General features: G+C 37.2%; 2 protein-coding genes across 5 annotated transcripts; one reads left to right on the top strand and one right to left on the bottom strand.

The window, feature by feature from the left end:
* Positions 1-35: 35 nt before the first annotated feature.
* Positions 36-936, top strand: LOC149751412 (pentatricopeptide repeat-containing protein At5g10690-like). Its single transcript, XM_089927021.1, has 3 exons — positions 36-399; positions 514-582; positions 668-936. Exons 1-3 carry the CDS (start codon positions 376-378, stop codon positions 857-859), a joined length of 285 nt encoding a protein of 94 aa, XP_089783147.1. The 5' UTR covers positions 36-375; the 3' UTR covers positions 860-936.
* A 9,005-nt stretch (positions 937-9,941) lies between these two features.
* LOC113461389 (WD repeat-containing protein LWD1-like) lies at positions 9,942-19,110 on the bottom strand. Of its 4 annotated transcripts, none has more exons than XR_005507185.3 (3): positions 17,665-19,110; positions 10,339-10,421; positions 9,942-10,191 (listed from the first exon to the last, which is right to left on the bottom strand). XR_005507185.3 is itself a non-coding variant. In XM_089926947.1 (2 exons), the coding sequence occupies exon 1, from the start codon at positions 18,837-18,839 to the stop codon at positions 17,694-17,696; it is 1,146 nt and encodes a 381-aa protein (XP_089783073.1). In that variant the 5' UTR covers positions 18,840-19,110; the 3' UTR covers positions 9,942-10,413; positions 17,665-17,693. The 4 variants fall into 4 exon arrangements, 2 of the variants coding, with proteins under 2 accessions (XP_089783073.1, XP_089783074.1); XR_015972636.2 differs by having other exon boundaries at positions 10,339-10,413; XM_089926947.1 differs by having other exon boundaries at positions 9,942-10,413.
* Positions 19,111-23,528: the final 4,418 nt, after the last annotated feature.

The following is a 23,528-nucleotide window of genomic DNA, read 5'->3' as shown; positions in this document are numbered from 1 at the left end:
AATTTAAGTAATATATTAATACAAAATATAAGTTGGTATGCCATTTTCAAATTTCATCTTTAGATGGACTAGATAATTGTCTGTAAGGTAATTATAGCATGTATTAGTAATAGTTGATTTTATATAATGCAGATTTAATGAAAAACAGGGGACCTTTTTTCACAAAACTCAATTTTAGGTTTATGACCTGTCAGTTTTCCAAAATAAATTTTATGAAAAGGAACCGAACAAGCATTTGCATTAAGATTATTTATTTTAGATTATGGCCAAAGAGCCCCTAAACAACTGATGAATGGCATTGTCAGACATAATTGCTTATGACCCCTCTGGACTAATCTTGCAACCAAGTACTTGGTAGTATAGGAAAAGCTAAATATGCAGCAGGAAGACATGTTCTGGGTGAGCACTGCTATGTGTATAAATATGTAGAGCTTTTGTCATGGGAACCCAGCTTAGCTGCACTCATTCTTGTGAGCAATTTCCTACATTAGAGAATATCTGATGTTGTTGCAGGTTGCTATCCGTGTAGAAGCTTTGTCAGGATTCACTAATTCTATACTCAGCCCTTATGTCCTTCCAGAGGTTTTACTCTTTTCATTACTTAAATGGCCTTACATTCTTTCCATTGCTGCAGATATAGCTTGTAAGTTTTTATCCTGTACTTCAGGTTTCACTGAATGATCCTATTGAGAAGTATATGACAGCATTTGAAGAAGCTGATCCATTACCTGCTAGCTTGAAATTGGACAAAGTTATTATGAGCTTGGATTGGAATCTGCTCTGGGGATTTTTTTTTTGTTCTACCTTATCACAAGATTCGATGATGAGATGCAATGCAACTAAGAACAATGGTTATTGAGCATTAAACATTGGCATATTCTTTGAATGGCTTGGAAAATTTCTATACGGAGAGTATGAGGATCACTTACCTCAGACGACGGCGATGTCGACGGCGGCGGAGTAGCTACGGCTCGCTCGGGATGGAGGTGAGATGTCGGCACGCAGCTAGGGCATCGACCGGCAAAGGATGAGGAGACGGGGCCGGGCGAGAGTTAAAGACAAGAAGAAAACAAAGAGGAGGAGGAGGAGGAGGAGGAGAAGGAAGAGAAGGAGGAGTAGGAGGCTTACCTCAGACGACGGCAAGGTCGACGGCGGCAGAGTAGCGGAATCTTCGATCGCCGATCTGGGCTAGGGATGGAGGTGAGATTAGTTTGAGGAGGAGGAGGAGGAGGAGGAGGAGAAGGAGGTGGCTTACCTCAGAAGGAGAGGTCGACGGCAGCGGGGAAGTCGGCGCGCTCGCAGCTAGGGCATCGCCGATAGGAAATGAGGAGAGAGGGGGCCGAGCGAGGGGTTGGGGGTTTTAAGTTTTCTAACGACGCGTATAAGCGTCGTTGTTTGTTAAACTTTTAACCGCGCTTTGGAGTGTCATTGTTTGTTGATATTTCCCGACGCTAACACAAAGCGTCGGCAAAGGTTGGCGCTGAGCCAAACTTTACCAACGCTTTCCCCTAGCATCGGGAAAAGTCAGTCGGCAAAACCAACATTTCTTGTAGTGGAGTAATTATCATAATACTATACAGTAATATAATAATATTATATATGATTATAATATAATATAATAATTGTGATATAAAGTTATCAAATATAATTATTTTAATAAAACTAATATAATAATAGTTCTTCTAATATAGTTATTATCAATATTATTTAATTATTAAAATTAAAAAGTATCACAGTTGTAATTATTGAATAAAAAAGTATCCCATATTATTGTTTTATATTTGATATTATATAACATTATACTATACGATATTGTATTATACTATATGATATACTATATTATGCTACATTATATTCTATTATATTGTTTTGCATTGTATTGTATTATATTGCACTATAGTAATATCATTAATAATTTATTGGAGGTAATCTTACAATGTCAATCGCAACACGATCATACCCTTTATTGCTGCCCTTTCTGTAGGGAACTCGTTGGCCGAGTCTCGTTCAGGTGTACCAAGAAAAGAGTGATAATAAGTCAAATGACAGGATAAATAGACTTTTTGCCCATCCAAATAATAAGTTTCATACAGCCTCAAAGTGGATCTTAAAAGAAGGTAGATTTAGAATGATCTTAGGGTGGTAATTATCTTCTAGCTGGTTGTTGTTGACTCTACCAATTTCCGAGGAGTCAGAGAAGAAATATAGAATTCATCCATTGTCGTGTTTTACTTATACAAAACAAGAAGGCACAAATATGGAGATAAGCTTTATAACCCACCTTGCTATGTTATAGGATCTGCTTAGTCATCCACTTCTTCTTTTCAATTCATTCTTCGTACTCTGCATTATTATTTTTGCTTTAATATTAGTAAAGTGGGCAGCTAGACCTCCCTTACCATCAAAATGAAAAGGTGCCAACCAACTGCACGAACAGTTGCTAGCCCGATTCTACAATCATTAAGTTCTTTCCATTCTGCTATTAGAAGATAGCCTATCGCCAAAATATCTCAATTCTACTAGGAGGATTCATTCATTAGGTTGTAGAACCAAGAAGGCATAAGGAAACTATTCAAAATTAAATCACTCTTCTTGTGAAACATCCTATTAAATAACTCATTATTTTTTACCTTCTTTTATTTTTTCTGCTCTTTAATATAAAAAACAATGACAAGCGTGTGCAGGCATGAACACTTTGTGCAAATTATAAAGAGTCTTCACTTGGGAATGTTTGTATGCGGATAGAAATAGTCTTGATGTAAGAGATGCAATGCAAAATATTTAAGTACATCACAAAGAATATTTTTCCTCTACTAAACAATAAAATAAGAAATTTTTACATGGTTAGGTAATATAAACTAATAGGTCCAAAAGCAAAATGTTAAACAAACTAATATACTATCTTTATATTTTTGGTAAATTTATTTTATATAGGGAATTATAATTCAAGCATCGATATGTCAAGAAGATGCTGCACAGTTCTATGGCTTGCTAATTGCAGGCAATATATATTTTCTTAAAAAAATTAAGATTGCTTTGAACGAAAGAAGTTTCAGAGTTGTGATCCATCAATATATTATATACATAAATAGATAGACACTCGTCCAACAAGTTGATAGTGGCACTAGCTCTATACCCTTTCAAAAATTCAATTTCATTGATTTCGATGACCTCCAACTTAGAAATTATAATGACCTTTCTTTGATAGGTATACGTAAATTTTAGCCAACATTACTCATTAATATATATATATATATATATATATATATATAATACAATTTTGCTATATTGATGCATTTACTTTGTAGATGTGATTGGTCATATCGTGATTATTCGATCTTTTGATCAAATACATATCAGGCAATAGTTGGTTTGTAAAAGAAATTTGGAGATAGAAAATTTAAAGTAACATATATTGACTCAATTGCCTTTTTAGTTATCATTATACAAAGATGTCTTTATTCCCCTCTCTTTCCTTAAGTTTTTTTTCTTTTTTTTTCTTTTTTTTTTCTTTTTGCTTTGGTTCCTTATGTTTCAATGGTATGATATTGTCAAATAACCATAACCATTTTATTTAATTTCTAACAATCAAAAAATATTCGTTACCTTCTAGGACAAATTTGCTGAAGAGTTTAATGAAAACGTTATTTGTGAAAGGGAAAGAAAAGGCTCAGCTATTATTATTTTTACAGTGAGAATATATAGAAATAATTTTTTGTCTACAATATTTTTCATTGTGAAAATCAATATTGTAATCCTTAAAGTAGTTTCCATGTTCTATATCTATATAAAAAAAATGCTTATCAACATCTTTGGCATCAACATATTACATGGATATGTAAATATCAGAAATATTAGAGTACCAAAACATGTTATGACATAGTTCTCTGAAATAATGTATTCAATAGAAAAGTCGGATTTATGTACTATGATCTAAATATACCTATAAATTCATGTCTAGGATCAAAGCAACATTGCTCCATTAGATTCATGGAGCAAAAGAAACAAATTATTATTAGCCCTCGGCAAAAAAGTATCGCAAACAAAAAAATAATTGAAGAATTACTGAAATTGGATCTACATAACTTTCAGGTGCAGTGTAAAATATGATTATATCTGATAATTTGCTTACATAAGAATCTTGAATTATTTAATTATTTTTAGGGGATGAAATTTATGTGCAAGACAACTTTAAAATCAATTGACACCTCCTATAGTTGGTGGTATAAAGCATGTTATAATTGCAGGGCTGCAAGAAAGATTTATTGTGACACTTTTTGGTGCAACCAATATGGTAAAAATGATCAGCCTCCGGTTCTATGGTAAAGTCACAATACATTTTTTACTATCATATTTTGTTTGCTGGAAATAGATACATTATTTTTTTATTAAACAAAAATAACTATTGTATACATATCGTTTGAAGGTATAAATTAAACACTATCGTTGAAGATAAAACTGGTGCATCAATCTTTATAATATTTGAAAAATTAGCTCAACGACTATTTGGTGTCCGGGCACTTAACCTTGCGATGGATACAAAATGCGATAGATTTACTTTTCCAGCTGTTATTAAAAAAATCCTCAAATGGCACCTACATCATCCAGATTATGTTTGGTTCACAAAGTTTTAATATCAAGGTCTATAATTTCCAGGTAACCAATATTTTTTTAGAAAGTGAATCTCAACTTGGTGATCTACATGAAAGTTCTGGACCGAATCCTCTTCATTTGAAATTCAAGAAGAATTTGTTATTTAACTCTCGAATAACAGATTCATATTGAACTTTTTAAGAAAACGACTCCTTCCAAAAAAATTACCAAGTACAAACCAGTAACATACTTTAGTTATTGCTCTTCTCCTTTTTTTTTTCCAAAAAAAAAAAATTGGATATAATTCCACATTACCATTGTAGAGAACTATTAGCAGCATTACCTGCAAAAAGTTTGCGATGGAGGTAATTTAAATTTAAGCATTCCCTTGCCATTCATTTGCTTCTTTTTCTTCGATCAATTCTAATCCTATTTCAATGCTGCACCTTCACGATTGACTAATACCTTGATAGAATCTTTTTTGCTCTTTTTTTCCAGTTTAAGTGAACAGCCTACAGATGATGAACTTTAAAACTAATGCAAATTTATTAGTTAAAAAATATGATCTTTTTTATTATAAAAAAATATATGTTGATAAGGTATTGAAATTTTTTTTCCTATTCAAGTTACATACTAGTAATGCAATCAAATAGAGGTCCTGTTGTCAGAATATACTGGACCAGATATCTATAATTTGAAGGTAACCAACATTTTTTCGGAAAGTAAATCTCAACTTGGTGATCTACATGAAAGTTCTGGACCTGAATCTTCTTCGTTTGAATTTCAAGAAGAATCTGTTATTCAAACTCCCGAATAAGAAATTCATATTGAACTTTTTAAGAAAACGACTCCTTTTAAAAAATTACCAAGTACAAGCCGGTAGCATACTTTAATTATTGCTCTTCTCCTCTCTTTTTTTTCCAAGAAAACAATATTGGATATAATTCCACGTTACCATTATAGAGAACTATTAGCAGCATTACCTGCAAAAAGTTTGTGATAGAGGTAATTTAACTTTAAGCATTACTTTGCCATTCATTTGCTTCTTTTTCTCCGATCATTTTTAATCCTATTTCAATGCTGAACCTTCACGGTTGAATAATATATACCTTGATAGAATCTTTTCTGCTCTTTTTTCCAGTTTAAGTGACAGGCGATGAACATTAAAACTAATGCAAATTTATTAGTTAAAAAAATTATTTGTTTATTATAAAAAAATATATGTTGATAAGGTATTGAAAACTTTTTTATCAGTGTTGCCCGGCGATTGCCCAGCCAGGAGATCAAAAGGGCTCGATCGCTTCACAGCCATGGTATCCGGAATGCATTTTGTCGGCAAGTCGAAGTGGGGAATTCCCTCGTTTCCATGTACTCAAATTGCGGCGATGTTAAAGTGCTCGTCTGGTTTTTGATCGGACGAAGGAAAGAGATCTCCGGTTACAGCCAAAATGGCAATGCTTTGGATGTCCTGTTACTCTTTGAACTGATGCGCGTGTTGAAAGAGTAGATGCCTTACAAGCCAATCGCAATATGTATTGCGAAGGGTTTTCTTTTGATTTTTCAAATCATGTACATGACATTTAAATATGAATAAAGGTATTGTGTTTTATCATATGCTGTTGATTATATTTGTGATAAACTCCTTATATTAGGGCAATGGTTTTGAGGCTATGATGAGATCATATAGTGAGACCTAAAATCCTAAAATCCTAATCTTAAATATTCCAAGTCATTGGTACATTGAGTCGGGGATCAATGTTTACCAGAAAGACTGGCACATCTTATGTATGCTCGATGCAGAGGGTGATTGATCTCACAATCACTTGTGTGGAGACACTAATACAAAGATGTGGGTGCTCATTGGAAGAATGAGTTCACTGATTGACCTACAAAGAGAAATCTTATGAAGTCTTACTTACATGTCAAAAGATGATTCTCTTAGTGGGAGTTGTGCAACTGATCCTATGACCTGAGATCACCATGGTATCTTGTGCACATGAACCCATGTTTTGGTTTACACTCATTCATGACAATAAGTTGTGTACGAGGTCTTCTGGATATGGTGAATTGTGTACGAAGATTATGAATAGGTCAACAAGGAATTAATCACTTCTAGTAAGAGAAGATAGCATCCTATTTATTCTAATCATATGATAATTCAGGAAGCCTTTGATCAAAGCAGAATGAAAATTAGAAAGAGTTTCTAATGTTTCATTATTTGAATTATCATTAAAAGATTGAGAAAGATATGAATATGAAATTGAGTTTGACACATATTCATACTCATATACATATTCGGGATGCAGTTTGATTAAAGGATTGAATTGCACGGTAACTTGCCACTGAAGGGTATTTTTGGTATTTCCACCAAATTCCATATTTTTCGGGTAGACATGACACGTTGCTAGACGTCAATCTTGTCTTATAGGTTTGATCGAATTAAAGAGTTTAATTCGATCACCAATTAGAAAGGATTCTAATTGTTAAGTTCGGGTTCGCGCAGTTTGGACTTAAATCGATTAGAAGAGTTCTAATCAAGTTGGGTCAACTTGCACTCACAACTATTGCTGGCTAAGTATGGAACCCAATGGGTCACACACAAGAAAACTTATCAAGGGTCTAATTAGATTAGATCATGTTTGCAAGATAAACATCCTAGCAGGTGTTACAAACCCTTAGCTCCTGATTCGAATTGGATTCGAATCTGATTCGAATTGGATTCGAATTTGATTCTTAATTGATCTAATTTGATTAGATCATGTTCTAATATGGGTTAGCCAAGAGTTGGCACCTAATTGGCTTGGTTTGAGTCTAATTGGATTAGATTTGATAAATCATTCAATCTAGACCGTTAGATCTTGATCTACCGTTGGATGAAGACATAATGGAGAGTTGGTTTAACCCAATTGGATTGGGTTAGAGGATGGCTATCATAATTGACCATTGGATCTTAATCCCACCATTGGATGAAGACATAATGGGTTAAGTGAATGACGCCTTGCATTGGAGCCCTTGGATCATCATCATGAAAGATCAAGAGGTGAGGCATGATGGACATGTGATTGGCATGTGATATTGACTTGGTCAAAATATGGCACCACATGAAAGGACATATCATTTGATACACCTCCTCACTTGATCTGTGCCTCTTCTTATTTGATATGGCCCTTTAGATGATGCCCTTTCATGAAAGGATGTGTGGATGGGATGCATCTCTAAGAGATGCATCCCTACGCCTATTATAAATAGGCTAGCGCTCCATGGGTTTCATCATTCCAACTCCACCGCATTCTCTCTCCCTTATCTCTTCTTTCTTACAAGGCTTTGTCTCTTTCTAGCATTGCTTCTAGGGTGTCCTAATCCAAGACAAGGTGGTCTTCTTTAGGACAAAAGGATTAGAAGTGATTTTAGAAGGTGAAAGAAAAATAGCAAGGAAGGAAAGCAAGCCATTAGAGTTCTTTAGAAGAATTCTACATTAAGGATCAAAGTTTTTGAAGCTTAAGACTTGAATTAAGTTTTCGTGTGGATCAATATTGGAGGGTGAACATTTGGGCACCTAATGAAAATTCTGCACATTGGATTAGCGTTAGAGGTATTCTTCTATTTCTACATTTATATTATATTATTTGATTGCTTCTATTAAGGTGATCTAGACTTATAAGGGTTTAATGTTAAGAAACTTTATTAAGAAATTTTTAAAATCCCTAGCTTCCGCTGCGCATTATAACATGCTAAAACCCTTCACGTGTATGGGCCTGAAGCCAACATGGTGACAGCTCTGGCTCTTATCTCAGTGTGCTCTCACTTGGGGTCTCTTCACCTCGCCAAACAAGTCCATAACTTGATCATTAGTGAACTGGAGATCGATACATTGCCGTGGAATTCGCTCGTGGACATGTACGCCAAGTGCGGGGATATGGACTCTGCGGTGCAAATGCTCCAAGATAACTGTGCGTGCATGAAAGATGCCAGCTCGTGGAATGTGACGATCTCTGCATATGGCCTGCGTGGTCATGGAAGGGAAGCACTCAAACTCTACCAACAGATGCGTGCTGAATGAATTGAGCCGGATGATATTACATTCACATCGCTTCTATCCGGCTGTAGCCATGCAGTTCTTACGCAGAAAGGCAGGAAACTTTTCGACAGCATGAAGGACTGACTCTACATCATGGATGTACTGGCGGCCATCATCTGGCTATTAGTGCACACGACGTCAGCCCAGATAATGATAAATCCGACTCTCCTATGTAAAGGGGCAGCCCAGAAGACCTCAAGTATGCATGCCATATTATCTATAAAGAACAAAACTTTACTGAACTTTCTCATTTCCATATTGTTACTTCTCTATTCTGACTTATGCATCAGAAAGTCTTCCGCCAAAATTCTTTTGGCAAGCGAACTTCTTACAGGTCATCCCCGGAGGAGACCAACAACCCTAATTCGGCCAGCCTACTCAACTCAACTCCAGCCGACCCTATGGTCGTCCGAGCTGCGCTCCGACCTCGGTCCGAATCTTGTGGCAACATGTACCATGTGTTGATGTCAAATAGTATATGATGCATCGACTAGACGGCATGAAGTGGGAGAGGTGAGAGAAGCCATGAGCAATAGAGGATTAAAGAAACCAGCAGCTTTTAGTGTGATCTAGTTTGGCAAAGAAGTCCATGGATTCCATACAGCTGATCGGTTCCATCCGGAGCATGTAGAGATCTATGGAAAGTTTGAAAGTTTGATTGCCGAGGTGAAGATGAAAGGGTACGTGCCCGATGGGTCATGTGTTTTGCATGATGTGGAGGAGGAAGAGAAGGAGCCCATTCTCAAACTCCATGGCGAAAAGCTGGCGCTTGCCTATGGTATTATGAGATTACGTGATGGGTTACCCAGCAGAATTACCAAGAACCTACGGATATGCAATGACTGCCATGTCCATGTGATTCAAGTTTCTACGGTTTGGAACTTTATAGAAGAGGGCCTGTTCTTTACATTTATTCCGGCCACCAGCTGGCTTCCAGTGGTCATTAGGATCATAGTTCACCATCTTGTATATGATTACATTCATCAAGAGGACCTCACATTTTTTTTTTAGTGAACCTTTTATGATCGATTTTAATTGTGTGCACAGGAGGGAATCCCACCCGGGGAGGTGCCCACCTCTCCTTGCCGCTTTCTTCTTATTATATGGGGCGAAATATTTGGGTTACACCTCTTTAGACTTGAATCCATGGCCAATGATGGATGCGTGCAATAAGATTTTCAAATCGTCAGTCTCCTCAGCAAATCATTTAGCACGCATCGAATGCTTTGGAGTAGGCATTTTTTTTTCCCACACAAACAAGAAAATGTTCACCAAGTAAATTTTCTTCATTCGGTTTGATTGGCTGCAAAGGCTCAGAATAATCGAGCAATAGATGCACAAACATGAAAGCACCGATTCCACAAAAGAGATTGCCATCTCTCCGACCTGTTCACGTAATTTAAACGTGCGGGCTGGCCACATCTTCCACAGACTTTTACTCAGATGCCATCTAATCGCAGCGGATTCCATTGGGTGTGCAGCCTCACCTTATCTTCCATAGATTTTATTCAAATGCCATCCTGGGGGACTACCAGTTCTGGTTAGGTTGATTGCACCATTGATAAATCCACTTCTTGTAGGGCTGGAATCTCTTTTATCATTTGAGGAATGTAGTAAAAATTATGAAAACAAATTTCTAGCTCTTACAGAAGCTGGAAAAGGTTTACCTGAAAAAGGCCCCACCTTGAACTTTTAGACAAAGCTATACTTGAGTTATGCTCTCAATCACCATTTCCCAGATCCTGCCAATCTAAAACAATCCAAAAAATCAACAATTTAAGCATGAGTTTGCTTTGAACTTCAGATTTTTTGAACAGATAACCAACGATAGGAAGAACAAATAACTTGAATCCCTGAGTACCAAGATCCACAACAAATTACACTATGTTGATAACATATTTTACTGAGAACGAACATCAGTGAAAACACTTAGTATTTCAAACTAAAACAGTTTACTCATAATGGAACAATCTCATCATGTTTAAGTAGCTGTGATCCTAGTTGTCCAAAAAAGCAATATGTAGCTACAGTTCATAGTCTATAGTTTTCTTCCCTCCTAAAATTTAATTTACCAAATCAAAGAAAGAAAGGGTGCAAGAAGGGCAGAGTCTTTAAGTTCTATAATGTTGGATAAAATGAATATCTTCCCGATTTGCTCCATCACCAACATATCTTTAATAACTGTAGACATAACTTCGCTAACCTCTTCAGGAAAGCTGATAACGAAATAAAATTACTAGTATCCCTTCTTGACATTAGGCAGAGTATTTAACTGGACTTTGTAGGGCATAAATGCACAACCAGACCCTTATAATCCATTACTATTCATAACTTGAGATTTGCCATAATTTTTTGATAGCTAATTGATGTTGTTGAGGGAATGAAATAACCACCACAAACACCAGAAGACTGACAAAAACAAGCATTCAACTTCTCCCTTCCTCATCCTTAAAGGCAATGGAATTTGTTAAGTAGCACCATTACGAGTTTGAAGGAAATGCAATCTTCCCTCGCAAAAAATTGCAAGTTACTCTCAAAAATAGAATTATCACGGTAACACGAAGTTTTCCACTGGATTCCTAAACCTTGTTGGATGCCCTCCCACCTGTTGGCCTACAGATCACCAAAAGATCAGTTCAAGGTTCAAACGCTCACTTCTGGTCAAGCCAAGCAAGTTTCAGTTTTGGCAGTTTTTGACACAAGTTCTGATGTTGCAGTCAAAAGTTAGAAGAAAACATCAAAAGACAGGAAAAATGGGAGGAAAATAAAATAAGAGATATAAAAACATGTATCACATAAATTTGAGCATATTGTATTGTTTAAAATTGCTAGCAATCTGGTTCTGTGTTTTCAAATTGATAGGTCAAAACTATGTGAAATTACAAGATCTTCTAAAAAACAATGAAAGTATTAAAGAATTATATTGCATTAAATTGGTAGATGACAATCAAATTATTAAGCACTAAAAATGTAAATATCTATATAAATAGAATATACTAACATAAAACAACATATGGACATGAACTTGATATAATATTCACCATCATATTAAGTATCAAATATTAGCACAGGATGTATAAATAAGGCCCTATTTGAGATTATTGCATTGTTGGGTTATCAGTTTAAAAAACTAAAATATGAAACCAAGACAAAAAAACTAGTTTTGTAGAGAAGTTTTAATGGTTTTCTTTTAAAAAACTCCAGTCTGGTTTTTGAAAAAAGAAAGAGCTATTAAAGTGACTCGCTTTGTTCGAAATGAGAAACAAGTTTTGTTCTACCCTGCCGCTTCCACTACCACCACAGCGATCGTTGCTGCTAGCACCACCACCATCACCACCACTTCTAAAAGTTTATATTTCTAAAACAATCAAGCATACCAAATATGTTAACATTTTTAAAAATTTAGGAAAAGATGGAAACAAAGTTTCAGTTTTTAGGTTCAAAAAAACAGAAAATAGGCAGCCATGCCAAAGGCAACCGAAGTTATGAGAAAAGGACTTCAATAACATTTGCCCCATTTAGATGCTTGTTCGATTTAAGATCTAGCAAAACCAAGCTTGAATCTTATAAATTCACCATCACGGAGCTTGTTCACCACAAAAGCCACATGTCGCCTACCTTAAATTTTCTTAAAAAGCCCCAACAAAGCCTCCTGCATCTAGGGGACATTTTCTCCTGGATATCTTAGAATCAAACTCTTAAATGCTTCCAATGTTCTAAAAATTACAAAAATTCATGTTTCTTTACAAATAAATTGCTTCCCACGTTAGATTTCGTCATCCATAAGTAACTGAAACTTGAATCAAGCAATGAAAAATAAAAAAAACAAGACCATTTAGCCAAACATACTTGAAGAATTGAAGAAACAGTCCAAGTTGAAACTATATACCAATTTAATAGGTAAACATACATCTGCAACCAGTTTGGCCGGAACTGGTCAAACATGAAAGAAATTGCGTTGAAACCAGCCATTAGCTGGAAGTGCATTGAGTTTTAAGGGTCAGTTTTGGCTTGGTTCATCAGAATTGATGGCCAAACCCTCAAACCTGTATTACAGCATTATGATCCCCTCATTATTCTGTTGATGCCAGATAGCTCTCATTTCAATGAGCTATAAAATTATATAAAATTAACCTTCAGATGTCATACTTTAGGATATTCAATTTTACTACAGAAAAAGACCCACAACAGTCTATGGAACCTAACCTCCTTGCATGATGTTGGGAACCGAAGAGTTCTGTATAACACTTGCTTGACGCTTGGAAAAAGATCTAGAAAAAGCTTCTCTCCTTTTCTTCCAACTTTTACAGCCGTCCAACATCTAAAACTCCAACTTAATGACATCCAAATGCATATTCTTTGAAATAGTATTCAAAACCATCCAATATGCATTTATTACTCAGTAACTATGGCAAACTATATATTGACCTGATAACTCAAAGGAGGCTAGCAACTCTATCCTCTTTTCATATGATACAAATACACAGACAAATGTCACTTTGGAGGATGTACTTTTCATAACAATCACAAGCCAAAAACTCATCCAAGGTTGTTTCCCAACCAAAAGCTTTCTCTAGAAGTAATCTCTTTAAGGGTCTTGGTGGACAGGACAAGACTGAAAATGGGACTCCTAGGTCCAGACTCCTCCCTCAGGAATGAAAGACAACATCCATTACATTGTTGGGAAGAATAAAACAAATACTTTTTTCAATTAATCCTTTCATCTGAAATTCTGTCTGAAGACAATAATCTAATTAATCCTCTCATATAGGTCTAATAGACTGCAACCACCGAACTTCTGGTCAACAGACACCAAAGATTTACTCTAAGGAGAACCTTCACTCATTTCCCCCTTTGAACATTATATCCTCAGGTCTGAGCAATAATAACATTTCCTCCAAGAAAATTTGCATTAGTCTACAATTCCACTCAATAGATCGACTGACCAATGCTGTCTAGCACCTTAACAACCCCATCATTGTTATTCAACACCATCTTTAAGATAAACTAATTTTTCCTTAATGTTCATGCTCAAAATCATATCTTTACAGCACTGGTCCAAGTAAAACATATCCTTTTTAAACATATATTGCCAGTCCATTTCCATTCTTGGTTTACATATAACGTGCCACCATATATGCCCGCTGAGAATCCTCATCAGCCCTACAAAAAATAAGTTATATATTTTCCATGAAGCAACTTTCTCTCCGTTTTTTTCCAATATCTCAAATGAGACCCTAAAAGACGAAGATTCAGGTTTAGATTCAAAATGACATGTCAACCTCAAGTATTAGCAAAAGTGCAATCTCTAGAGTTAACAAGGCCAACCAAAAGATTCTCTGGTTTTGCTCAGATATTCTCACCCATAAACAAACTTACCTCAAGAATGAATAGAAGATAAGAGCCAATAGAAAACAGCATATAACGAACACTCAGTTGGAAAAGATTCTCTGGTTTTGGTCATATATTCTCCACACCCACCCACCCCCCCCCCCCACCCCCCCCCAAAAAAAAAAAAAAAATTATGCCTCTTTGAATTGCCTCTTTGAATTGCCAAGCTTGTGAGAGCAACTGAAGTATAGATTCCACCATACTAACAGTCTAAACCCATCATCACCAAACAAGGTTTAATCCCTCAAGCATACTAGCTTATATAACCTTGTATATGAGTCACTAAATGGGCCAACCCATATTATCCAAAGAGAACCAAGGAGGATTCGAATTTAGAGGATGCTCATGATCTAATAGGTTTCACATATCATCAATTGAACTTAATTCTTAATCAGCTACTTTTGATCTCAGAAATTTAAAGCCAGATTTACAAAATCTTTTTTGCCACGTACTCCTATTCTAGAGGCCCCTCTTCCTTTGGATAATCATCCATCATGAATAATGAACACCAATACAGGATATGTAACATCCTGATACGAATTAGCCAATAAGATAAACATCAAAAAAAGGATATTATTACAAGATAATAATATAAATATATATATTTTTTACATGTGAAAGCTATCTATAAAACATAATGTATTATCACAATAATATAGTCCAGGCTCCATACCATAGCATCAACATCCATGAGCTCCATCACCCAGTCATCACTCAAATCCACAGACCACAAGTTATACTCTATATATGGCATCCACATCTTTGACTCTAAAATTAACCATCTACAGTGAGAAAAATTGACATCCACACGCAAAAAGAGAGAGACTCCTCTTATCTCTCAAGTATCCCGCATCTTTTTACTATTTTTCAAGAAACATGACATTTAAACCCAATGTTTGCCATGTATTCTAGCTATACAAGTACTACCAAGATCCGTCATTTCGATACTAGACTCCGTACCATTGCCACACTAGCACAGTATTGGTACGGCATGGTACAAAATTTTTTGGCGTGCCGAATGTCGGTACGCCATCCGTATCGGACATAGAGCCGGTACGGTACGATATGTCTTGTACTGTTCGGTTCAGGCCGGTATGGCATACCTTGAGTACTACTTTCTAATATATATAGAATATGTTCAAGGCATGCAATATATAGCACTATTGTATCTTAGAACATCATGTTACATGCATCAACGACTAACAAGCATCTATAATATGATACGTTGAATTGGATTTGCAATAATGGAACTCCTTGTTAAATTGAAGTACTTTATAAACTTGCAAAGCTTAGACCTCCCCCTAGGATGCGATTGATATCATTATCAAAGAGATACTTCATAATCACGCAGATTCAAATATTTGGTGATGCACCACCCAAGACTCGAACCCAAACACCCAAGACTCAAATCCAAAATATCTGGTTGCTAAGTAGAGGGGTGTGATCATTGGAATAAGCCCTAGTTGACTATAAAAAGGCAGACTTGAGATTTCTAAAACAATAAATTACAGGTCATCAATGACAAATTCGCCTACCTCCCAATATGGGAGTGCATATTAAATAAAACTAATTACCGTTGCAACCAACCCATGGTTTGACGAACAGGTTAGTACTAGTCCGTACAAGGCATCCTAGATAAGTCCAGCGATCGATCAGATCTTTTGACCCTAACTGCCTCAAAACTGGTGAATCATGGTTGGTATTGTCTGGTACCAGTTGGTATCAAGTTCGACAAGGACTGGACAAATTAGTTGTGAGCAATACTAGCTATCTGACAAAACCCCTTAGCATATTTTTTTGTTGTCGCTTTTGAACGCAAAAGAAAGAGGAAGAAACAAAAGAAGAAGAGGAAGAGGACTCATATCTAGCCTCCTCAAAGCTGAAATCCTCTAAATATCTCAACAATCTCCTTTCTCACCTTTTTCTTTTGCCATTGAAAATGGCCAAACCTCAAAAAAAAGGGAATGCCATGCCAAAAACCTCACCAAATCCTAAACAAAAAACTTAAGCAACACCAAATAGCATTAAAACACAAAAAAAGAAAAAAGAAAGAAAAGAAGTCTTGATACAATAATATTGGGATACCACATTGTATCATATGTTAGAACCTCAGTGTTTCGATATTGTATTGACCCGGTTCCTAACCAATACTCACACCAGGTCCGAGTCAAACCTCAAACCAACTTTTGCCTATACAAGTCATCAAGCACAAGCTTCATGTCAGTTACATACAATAAAATCTACTATAATACAAACACAGCATTATTGAGCTCCAAGAATAGATGAATACATATTAAGCACCACATCATTAAAAGTACCCTATATATGATAAAAGGTTAACCAAGGGACGCATCATCTGCTGGAAGCAATCTTAACATCAAAACTGTGAAGAACAACTTAAGTATATGAACCATCTCTTAGCCAGCAAGCACTCTGTTAATCCTATAGACATAATGCCACTACTTGATCCAAACAGTTGACTTTACACTAATGGATCTTCTCTATTTGTGAGGTCAAGTCCTTTGAGATGAGAGAATTATGAGATGTTCCCTGTTGGAGTAATAGTTCAATGCCCCACTCCTAGGTGACCAACCACTTTCAATAAGCAAGTACACCAACAACTTCTTATTATGATCATCTCTCCTTCAATTAAACCCACAATACATAAGTGGCAATCTGGCCCCTACAAGTATACTAGGCTGAAGGAAGAACAATGTTGACTATCAAAGCACTCTAAACTTCATAATAACACTCTTGAAAGTACAGTTTGAAGGCAAAAGACAACCTCTACGTTACCAACTGGTCTCATATCCTCACACCTTTCAATAGGAAAACTTTTTGTCTAATACCTCACTTCTTGCTTAGGGGCAAATGAATGCATGTATGCAATCTTTAGTCCAGTCATCCTAACCACCACATGAAAAGTACCAGATATTGGAAGAAGGAATTATCACCATGACAAGTCGGTTTCCATTTCTAACCTCACTAAAGAAATCCCTAGGCACTAACAAGCTATAAGAATTTATATCAACCTGATAGGCTGAGAATATTTGAGTGTACTAAAGGCAATAGATAAGATGCAAAATCACAGATAACAGAAAAAGCACTTCGAAAAACATATAAAATATAAACCAAAGGAGGAGTCCTTGACAAGAATCTCAGCATGAAAAATGAGAAAGAGATAATAAGATTGATGTCCTTACTAAGTCAGCTTACAGAAGGTGCATTCCATCCCTAACCATCTTTAGGAAAATGCAGTATTCTTAATACATAAGTTTTTTTTTTTTGCATGGAATCTTAACTTATAATCTACTGATTTTTCTGGGATAATAAATGATAACTTTAGATGTACTTCTAAGAGCAAGCAATGTCACAAGCTAAACACACTACACATTACACCACCAGCAGGCAACATCACAAGATCAGATCTTCACAACAGAGAAGCAACCACGCTGGCCTATGGCCCATCCCTAATCTAAATCAAGTAAGAAACCATCGTTCTATTTTATCCCATCTGTAGCGGATGAGTAATGAAGGTGAGAAATCCCTGATATCAGTAAACAGATGATGAGATGATAACAGGGGTCAATAGATAGATGAACCTTTCTTTGTTCCTCTGTATGTCTGACTCTCAAACCCTGAGTATCTGGAGCTTGGTGGAGAAGGCGATGGCAACCCAGTCGGGCTGAGTGGAGGACCACTGTAGCTGCTCGATTTCGGCCCCGGCGGTGTAGGCGAGTATGGGGTCGAGGCCGCCGTCGGCAGCGGCAGCAGCCTGCTGGCCGCCTCCGCCAGAGGCGCTGCCTCCGGCGGTGCCCATGGAGGAGAGGTCCCAGATGAGGGCCTGGGAGTCGTCCCCGGCGGTGCAGATGTGGCAGGAGCTGTGAGGGGCCCAGGCGACGGCGTTGACGCTGGCCTGGTGGCGGTGGAGCTCGACGACGGGGAGAGTGGGGAAGCGGATGTCGAGGACGACGACCTTGGCGGAGTCCATGATGATTGTGGCCATGTAGCGGGGGTCCTGCTTGTTCCAGCCGAGGCGGACGAGCGGGGTCTCCGGGGGGTCGGCCGACTCATAGATGATGGTGGAGTGCTCCTTGTCGCGGAGGTCGAAGACGCGGACGGAGCCGTCGGCGGAGACGGAGGCGAAGACGCCGACGCCGCCCCAGGCGATGTCGTAGACCTCCTTGTCGTGGGCGATGAGCTGGGTGTCCACGGCCTCGCGCTCGATATCCCAGATGGTGCAGGTGGTGTCGATGGAGGAAGTGCCCACGCGGCGCGGCTCCGCCTCGTTCCAGTCGAAGGAGGTCAGGGGGGCGCAGAACTCGGAGTTGCGGTTGCCGTTGAGAAGGGACCGGAGCTCCACGCGCGACGACGACTTGGAGGAGGAGTTGCTCTTCTTGTTGTTTTCGTCGTCGCCTTCGTCATCCGACGATATGCGCCAGATGCGGAGGAAGTCGGCGGAGGTGGCGAGGAGGTCGGGGCGGAGGCAGTCGCGGTCGGGGACGAACATGGTCTTGGTGGGGGGGTAGGGGTGCTCGAAGGAGAGGGCCGGGTCGGAGCGGATCTCGCCGGTGGAGTCGTCCAGCTGGACGATCTCCACACGGTTCGGGAACTGCTCCAGGAGGCTCGCGATGGCCAGCCGGTACTTCTTGTCCCGCCGCACGCTCCAGTTCATCGCGTAGATGTGCCACGGCGCCTCGTACGTGTATATCTCCGACCGCTTCTGCTGCTCCTCCGAACCCTCCGGCGTCCTTTCGCCGCCGCCGCTACCGCCCATTTCCACCACTATTTTTCCACCCCTCTTATTTCTCTTTAGATTGCTGCTCGGAGAGACGGGATTGATTAGGATTCAGATGGTCGGAGAGGCGACCATCGGCTAAACGGTATTGGATCGGAAGAAAGCCCTTCTTCGCCTCTGCCCCTCGAAACATCAGGCCAAACAAGTCCAGGCGATCTACCCCTGCGATTTTATTCAGCCTCCTGCGGACGGGAGTCCGCGTGAGGGACGATAGAACTATTGAGTGCAGCGATGGAGACGGTGGTATCTTAGGGTCCACTTAGATGGGCCGACCGTTCTCTTATAAACAAAGCCCAACTCCTTGCCCGCCGAGCTTTGTGGCGCTTCCTCAGTAAATCTCGAGCTTGATCGGACAGCATGCACCCCTAAAACGCAAACGCAAATTCTTTCACAATTAATAGGATTAAGGCTCTGTTTGGGAGAGCTAGCTTTTGGAAGTAGAGCCGTTGAAAGTAGAGCATTTATAAAAAAGCTGTTTGCTGTTTGGTAACTACATTTCTAAAGTGCTGTGGCACTTTAACATGTGTTTGGTAAACAAACTGAGAAAGTACTTTTGTATGACAAAATGACCATAAAGGACATTACCAGTATTATATAATAAAGCATAATAAAATATAATATGTATTAATACATAAATATATGATATAGTATAATATTAATGTAATATAATATATTATTATTCTAATATAGTACTATAACATTATGTACTATAGAATAATAATTTAATATAATATTAAATTATTTAATATAACATATCAATATATTATGATATAATATAATATAATATTATATTTATAGTATAATATAATAATAAATATATAAAATATTATAATTATTAGTGTAAATTAATTTTTCATCATTCTAATGACCATTTATCTCTCTAACAAATAGAGAGAAAGGAAGAAGAAGATTGAGAGGGAAAGGGAGAAAGGAAGAAGCGAGATAAGGGTTTTGAGAGAAAAAAGTGTGATTTAAATGGGGATATTTTGGTCCAAAAAACAGCTTTCCGATAAAGCTGAAAATAGCATTTTCCGAAAGCTCCAAATTGGAGCTTCTCTCCAAAAGCTGTTTTCAGCTTCCCGCAAAAGCTGAAACAGCTTTCCGAAAATTTTACCAAATACCACTTTTTATCTAAAAGTACTTTTGGAGGGTCAAAAAGTACTTTTTGGCCTTCCAAAAGCTCCCCCAAACAGGGCCTAACAAATCAGGGAATAAGTCAAGCCCTCCGTATCTGAACAAGATTCCTGCATACAAAACAATTCTCGTACCATGCAGCAAAAAAAGATTGGTGCAATATGTGAGTGTGTTACCAAACATGGTGGATTGACTGATTATGAAGTTTCCGGATCAGCAGTTGAGTGCTTGATGAAATTCTTGTATAGGCATAATAGGTTCCTTGAAGCTTTTCCCTGATTCAAGAACATCACAAGCAAATCATATCTGGCCATCCTTGTAACCGTTAAGCCTGTTTAATCATAATGAGGAGCAAACACATATGACAAATACTCTGTTACTTGTTTTCTGATTGTATCCAGAGCCATCTCAGACCACATGGTCAACTCTCTTGATTGACAAGTTGAAGAGCTTAGAAGTAATTTTTGTTCTTAAACCATATATATTGCATCCTTGGACCCTACAAGTCATAATATACAAATGCCTTCAACATGAATCCACAAATTACATCCTTTCGATGGAATCCCAAAAACCAAAAACAATCTCTATCCTTGCATGTCCATGTTGAGATTCACTGCCAAGTCCTAATCCTATTAGGATTCTTGTTTAGTTAATCATTTATTTTAATGATTTTACAATTCTATTTCTAGTTTTATTTTACTTAGTTATTCCTTCTAGAATAGTTATCTAGTCTTATTTTTTAGTGGGTGTTGGTTTTTGAAATTGAGTAGGAATCAAACATCTCGCCTATATGATGCTCTATTTAAAGAGACCTTTGCTGTCGAGAGAATGAGAGTTGTTCTTCTTTATGAGAGAGAGCCTTTTTGTGGGACTCAATTTTTTTAATAAAATATTTTTTTCTCTTCTAATTATTTTTCTTCCAGTGTCTCTTTTTTGTTTTTTGTTGGTATTTATTTTAGATCTTGTGCTAGCACGGTCGATCTACTCCACATAGCACGCCGTTCTATATGGTATCAGAGCCATAGGCTTGGACATCGATTATTTGTGTGTTCGTAGATCGCGTAGTAAAGAGCTTTCAGTAATTTGCTGTGCAGCGGTGCACGCGTGTGGACTCTTGTTTGGTGATTCAAGAGGTGAATCGTCATGGCTGAAGCTACTACCATCTCTAGCATTGAGATCAAAAAATTGAACAACACCAATTATGCATATTGGAAGGCATACATCAAATCTTATTTGATTAAGTAAAAATTATAGAAGATTGTGAATAGGACAGATACGATAAATCCACCAAAAACTCCTGACAATGTAGTAGTGAGAAAAAAGTGAGAGATCAATGCTGGAAACACTATATATATTCTTAGGACTAATATGGATGAAGAAAATTATCAGCATATTTAAGGTATAGAGGAGCCAAAAATAGCATAGGATATTCTTGCTGCTCTCCACTCGAAGTCTAATGAGGCTTGGTTTTAATTTTTAGAGAATAAGATTGGTGTTCTCAAGTAAGGTAATCTTACAATCTCCCAGTATTTTCTCAAAGAAAAGAAATTGTTTGATAAGCTTGATATGCTTGATCTAAATTCTCGTTATGATGAAAATAAATGGGGTAGATTGTTTGTTCATAGTTTAAATAAGGAGTATAGTGCTTATATGCTTGCTATTTCTGGATGGACTCAACAACCTACATTAGCAGAGTTAGAAAATATACTTGTTAATTAAGAAGCACTTGATACTCATATATGTGATTTGACTATATCCCCTTAAAAAGAAGAGAACTTATTTTTTGGGAGTAAAAATAAAATTAAGAAATGGAATAACAAATTTAAATTTTTAAAAAATACTAGTTGGAGAATTTGAGAAAGATAAAAATCCTAATCAGAAAAAAAAATTACAAATTCAAGAAGAATTATCATAGGTGTAGAAAGATTGGCCACAAAATTCAAGATTGCACGGTGAAGCTCCAACAATCTAATGTTGCGTCCTTTACTTCAGAGCATGGGGGAGAGAAGATAACTAGTAGATTGGTTTATGTAAGTCGAAACAGACTTCAAGATTTGAATCAGGGAAAGCTTGATCAATTAAAGACTAGTTCAAGCTTGGAAGATTCAGAATATGGCAACGTTGATCAGCCTGAGGATCAATCAAGTCCAGAAGAAAATTTAGAGCAGAAGGAGCTTGATCACATGGATGCTATATTAAGTTCAGAAAAGATCATGACTAAAGTTGCTCAAAAAGAATCAAAGGATGCTACTGTTGATCCGTCTATAGAGATCGGTGTCGAGGAATCAAATAATGTAGAAGAGTCTTGTGTTGAAGCTATCTGAGATATAGATATTTCTTATGAAGATTTAGTCAACCATGATGTTGAAAATATGACAAATTTTTAAGTAGTTTCAGAGATCAAGTAGGAAGAATACATGCTTGGTGGAGATAATTTATGTTATGACTTGATACTCGACAAGGTTTTTAGTATACTAATTGATATTGAAGCTACTCCAAAGTTTGAACTATTAGAAGACTCTATGCATGAAGATTAGATTTCATATGTAGATACTTGAAGCATTTCATAAAATTGACAAGTTCAATGTTGTTGGCACAGACTTCGCAATGAGGAGAGTATTGAGATTCATTGCCAAGTCCTAATCCTATTAGAATTCTTGTTTAGTTGAGAATTAGTTTTAATGATTTTAGGATTCTATTTCTAGTTTTATTCTACTTAGTTATTCCTTTTAAAATAGGTCTCTAGTTTTATCTTTTAGTAGGTGTTGGTTTTTGAATTTGAGTAAGAATCAAACCTTCTGCCCATAAGATGCTCTATTTAAAGAGGCTTTTAGTGTTTCCTTTAGTGTGGCATGAGAAAAGAGAGATGAGAGAGTGAGAGTCGTCCTTCTTCGTAAGAGAGAGCTTTTTTGTGTGGTTCAATTTTTTAATAAAATATTTGTTCTCTCACCTAATTATTTTTCTTCTAGTGTGTCTTTTTTATTTTTTGTTTAATGTTTGTTTCAGATCTTGGGCCGACATGGTCGATCTACTCTGCATAGTATGTCATTCTACAGTCTAGTCTTGAGACAAGATAAAACTTGCCCTCTCTCTCTTTTCCAAGCTAATCTAGGAATTGTAATACATTGAAGCATCAACAAGGAACATTCCATGGTTACTTTGAATCTAGGTAGTGGATATAGTTACAAGAAATCTTTTATCTTTTGGAGAGGTAGAGTCTGGATAGTCTAGACAACAAGAGTAACAAGCCCTTGGTATTCCATTTTCTTTTCGTTTGTTTGGGTGCAGCCTTGTTGAAGCCCAACAAGAGTAACATTTAGCTAAGTAATAGAAAGTACATATATATATATATATATATATATAAAGCCATCACTTGCAGGGCTTAATATAATTGGGGTTCAAAGAGAGAGTGTACTTCTTTCATATTGAATTTAATCTCTGTCGGATTACCCCTGCACGCATCGCGACGATCGCAGCGGAAAGACACGCGCGGGATCGTTCATCTCATGAACGTTCTAGGAAACGTAGATTTCA

Source organism: Phoenix dactylifera, chromosome 13 (genome assembly GCF_051530095.1).
Source record: "Phoenix dactylifera cultivar Ajwa chromosome 13, Ajwa_hap1_PhDact_Kaust_v1.1, whole genome shotgun sequence".
In the NCBI taxonomy this organism is placed as follows: Eukaryota; Viridiplantae; Streptophyta; class Magnoliopsida; order Arecales; family Arecaceae; genus Phoenix; species Phoenix dactylifera.
Note: the sequence above shows the minus strand (reverse complement) of the source record. Positions and strands in the feature narration are given on the sequence as shown.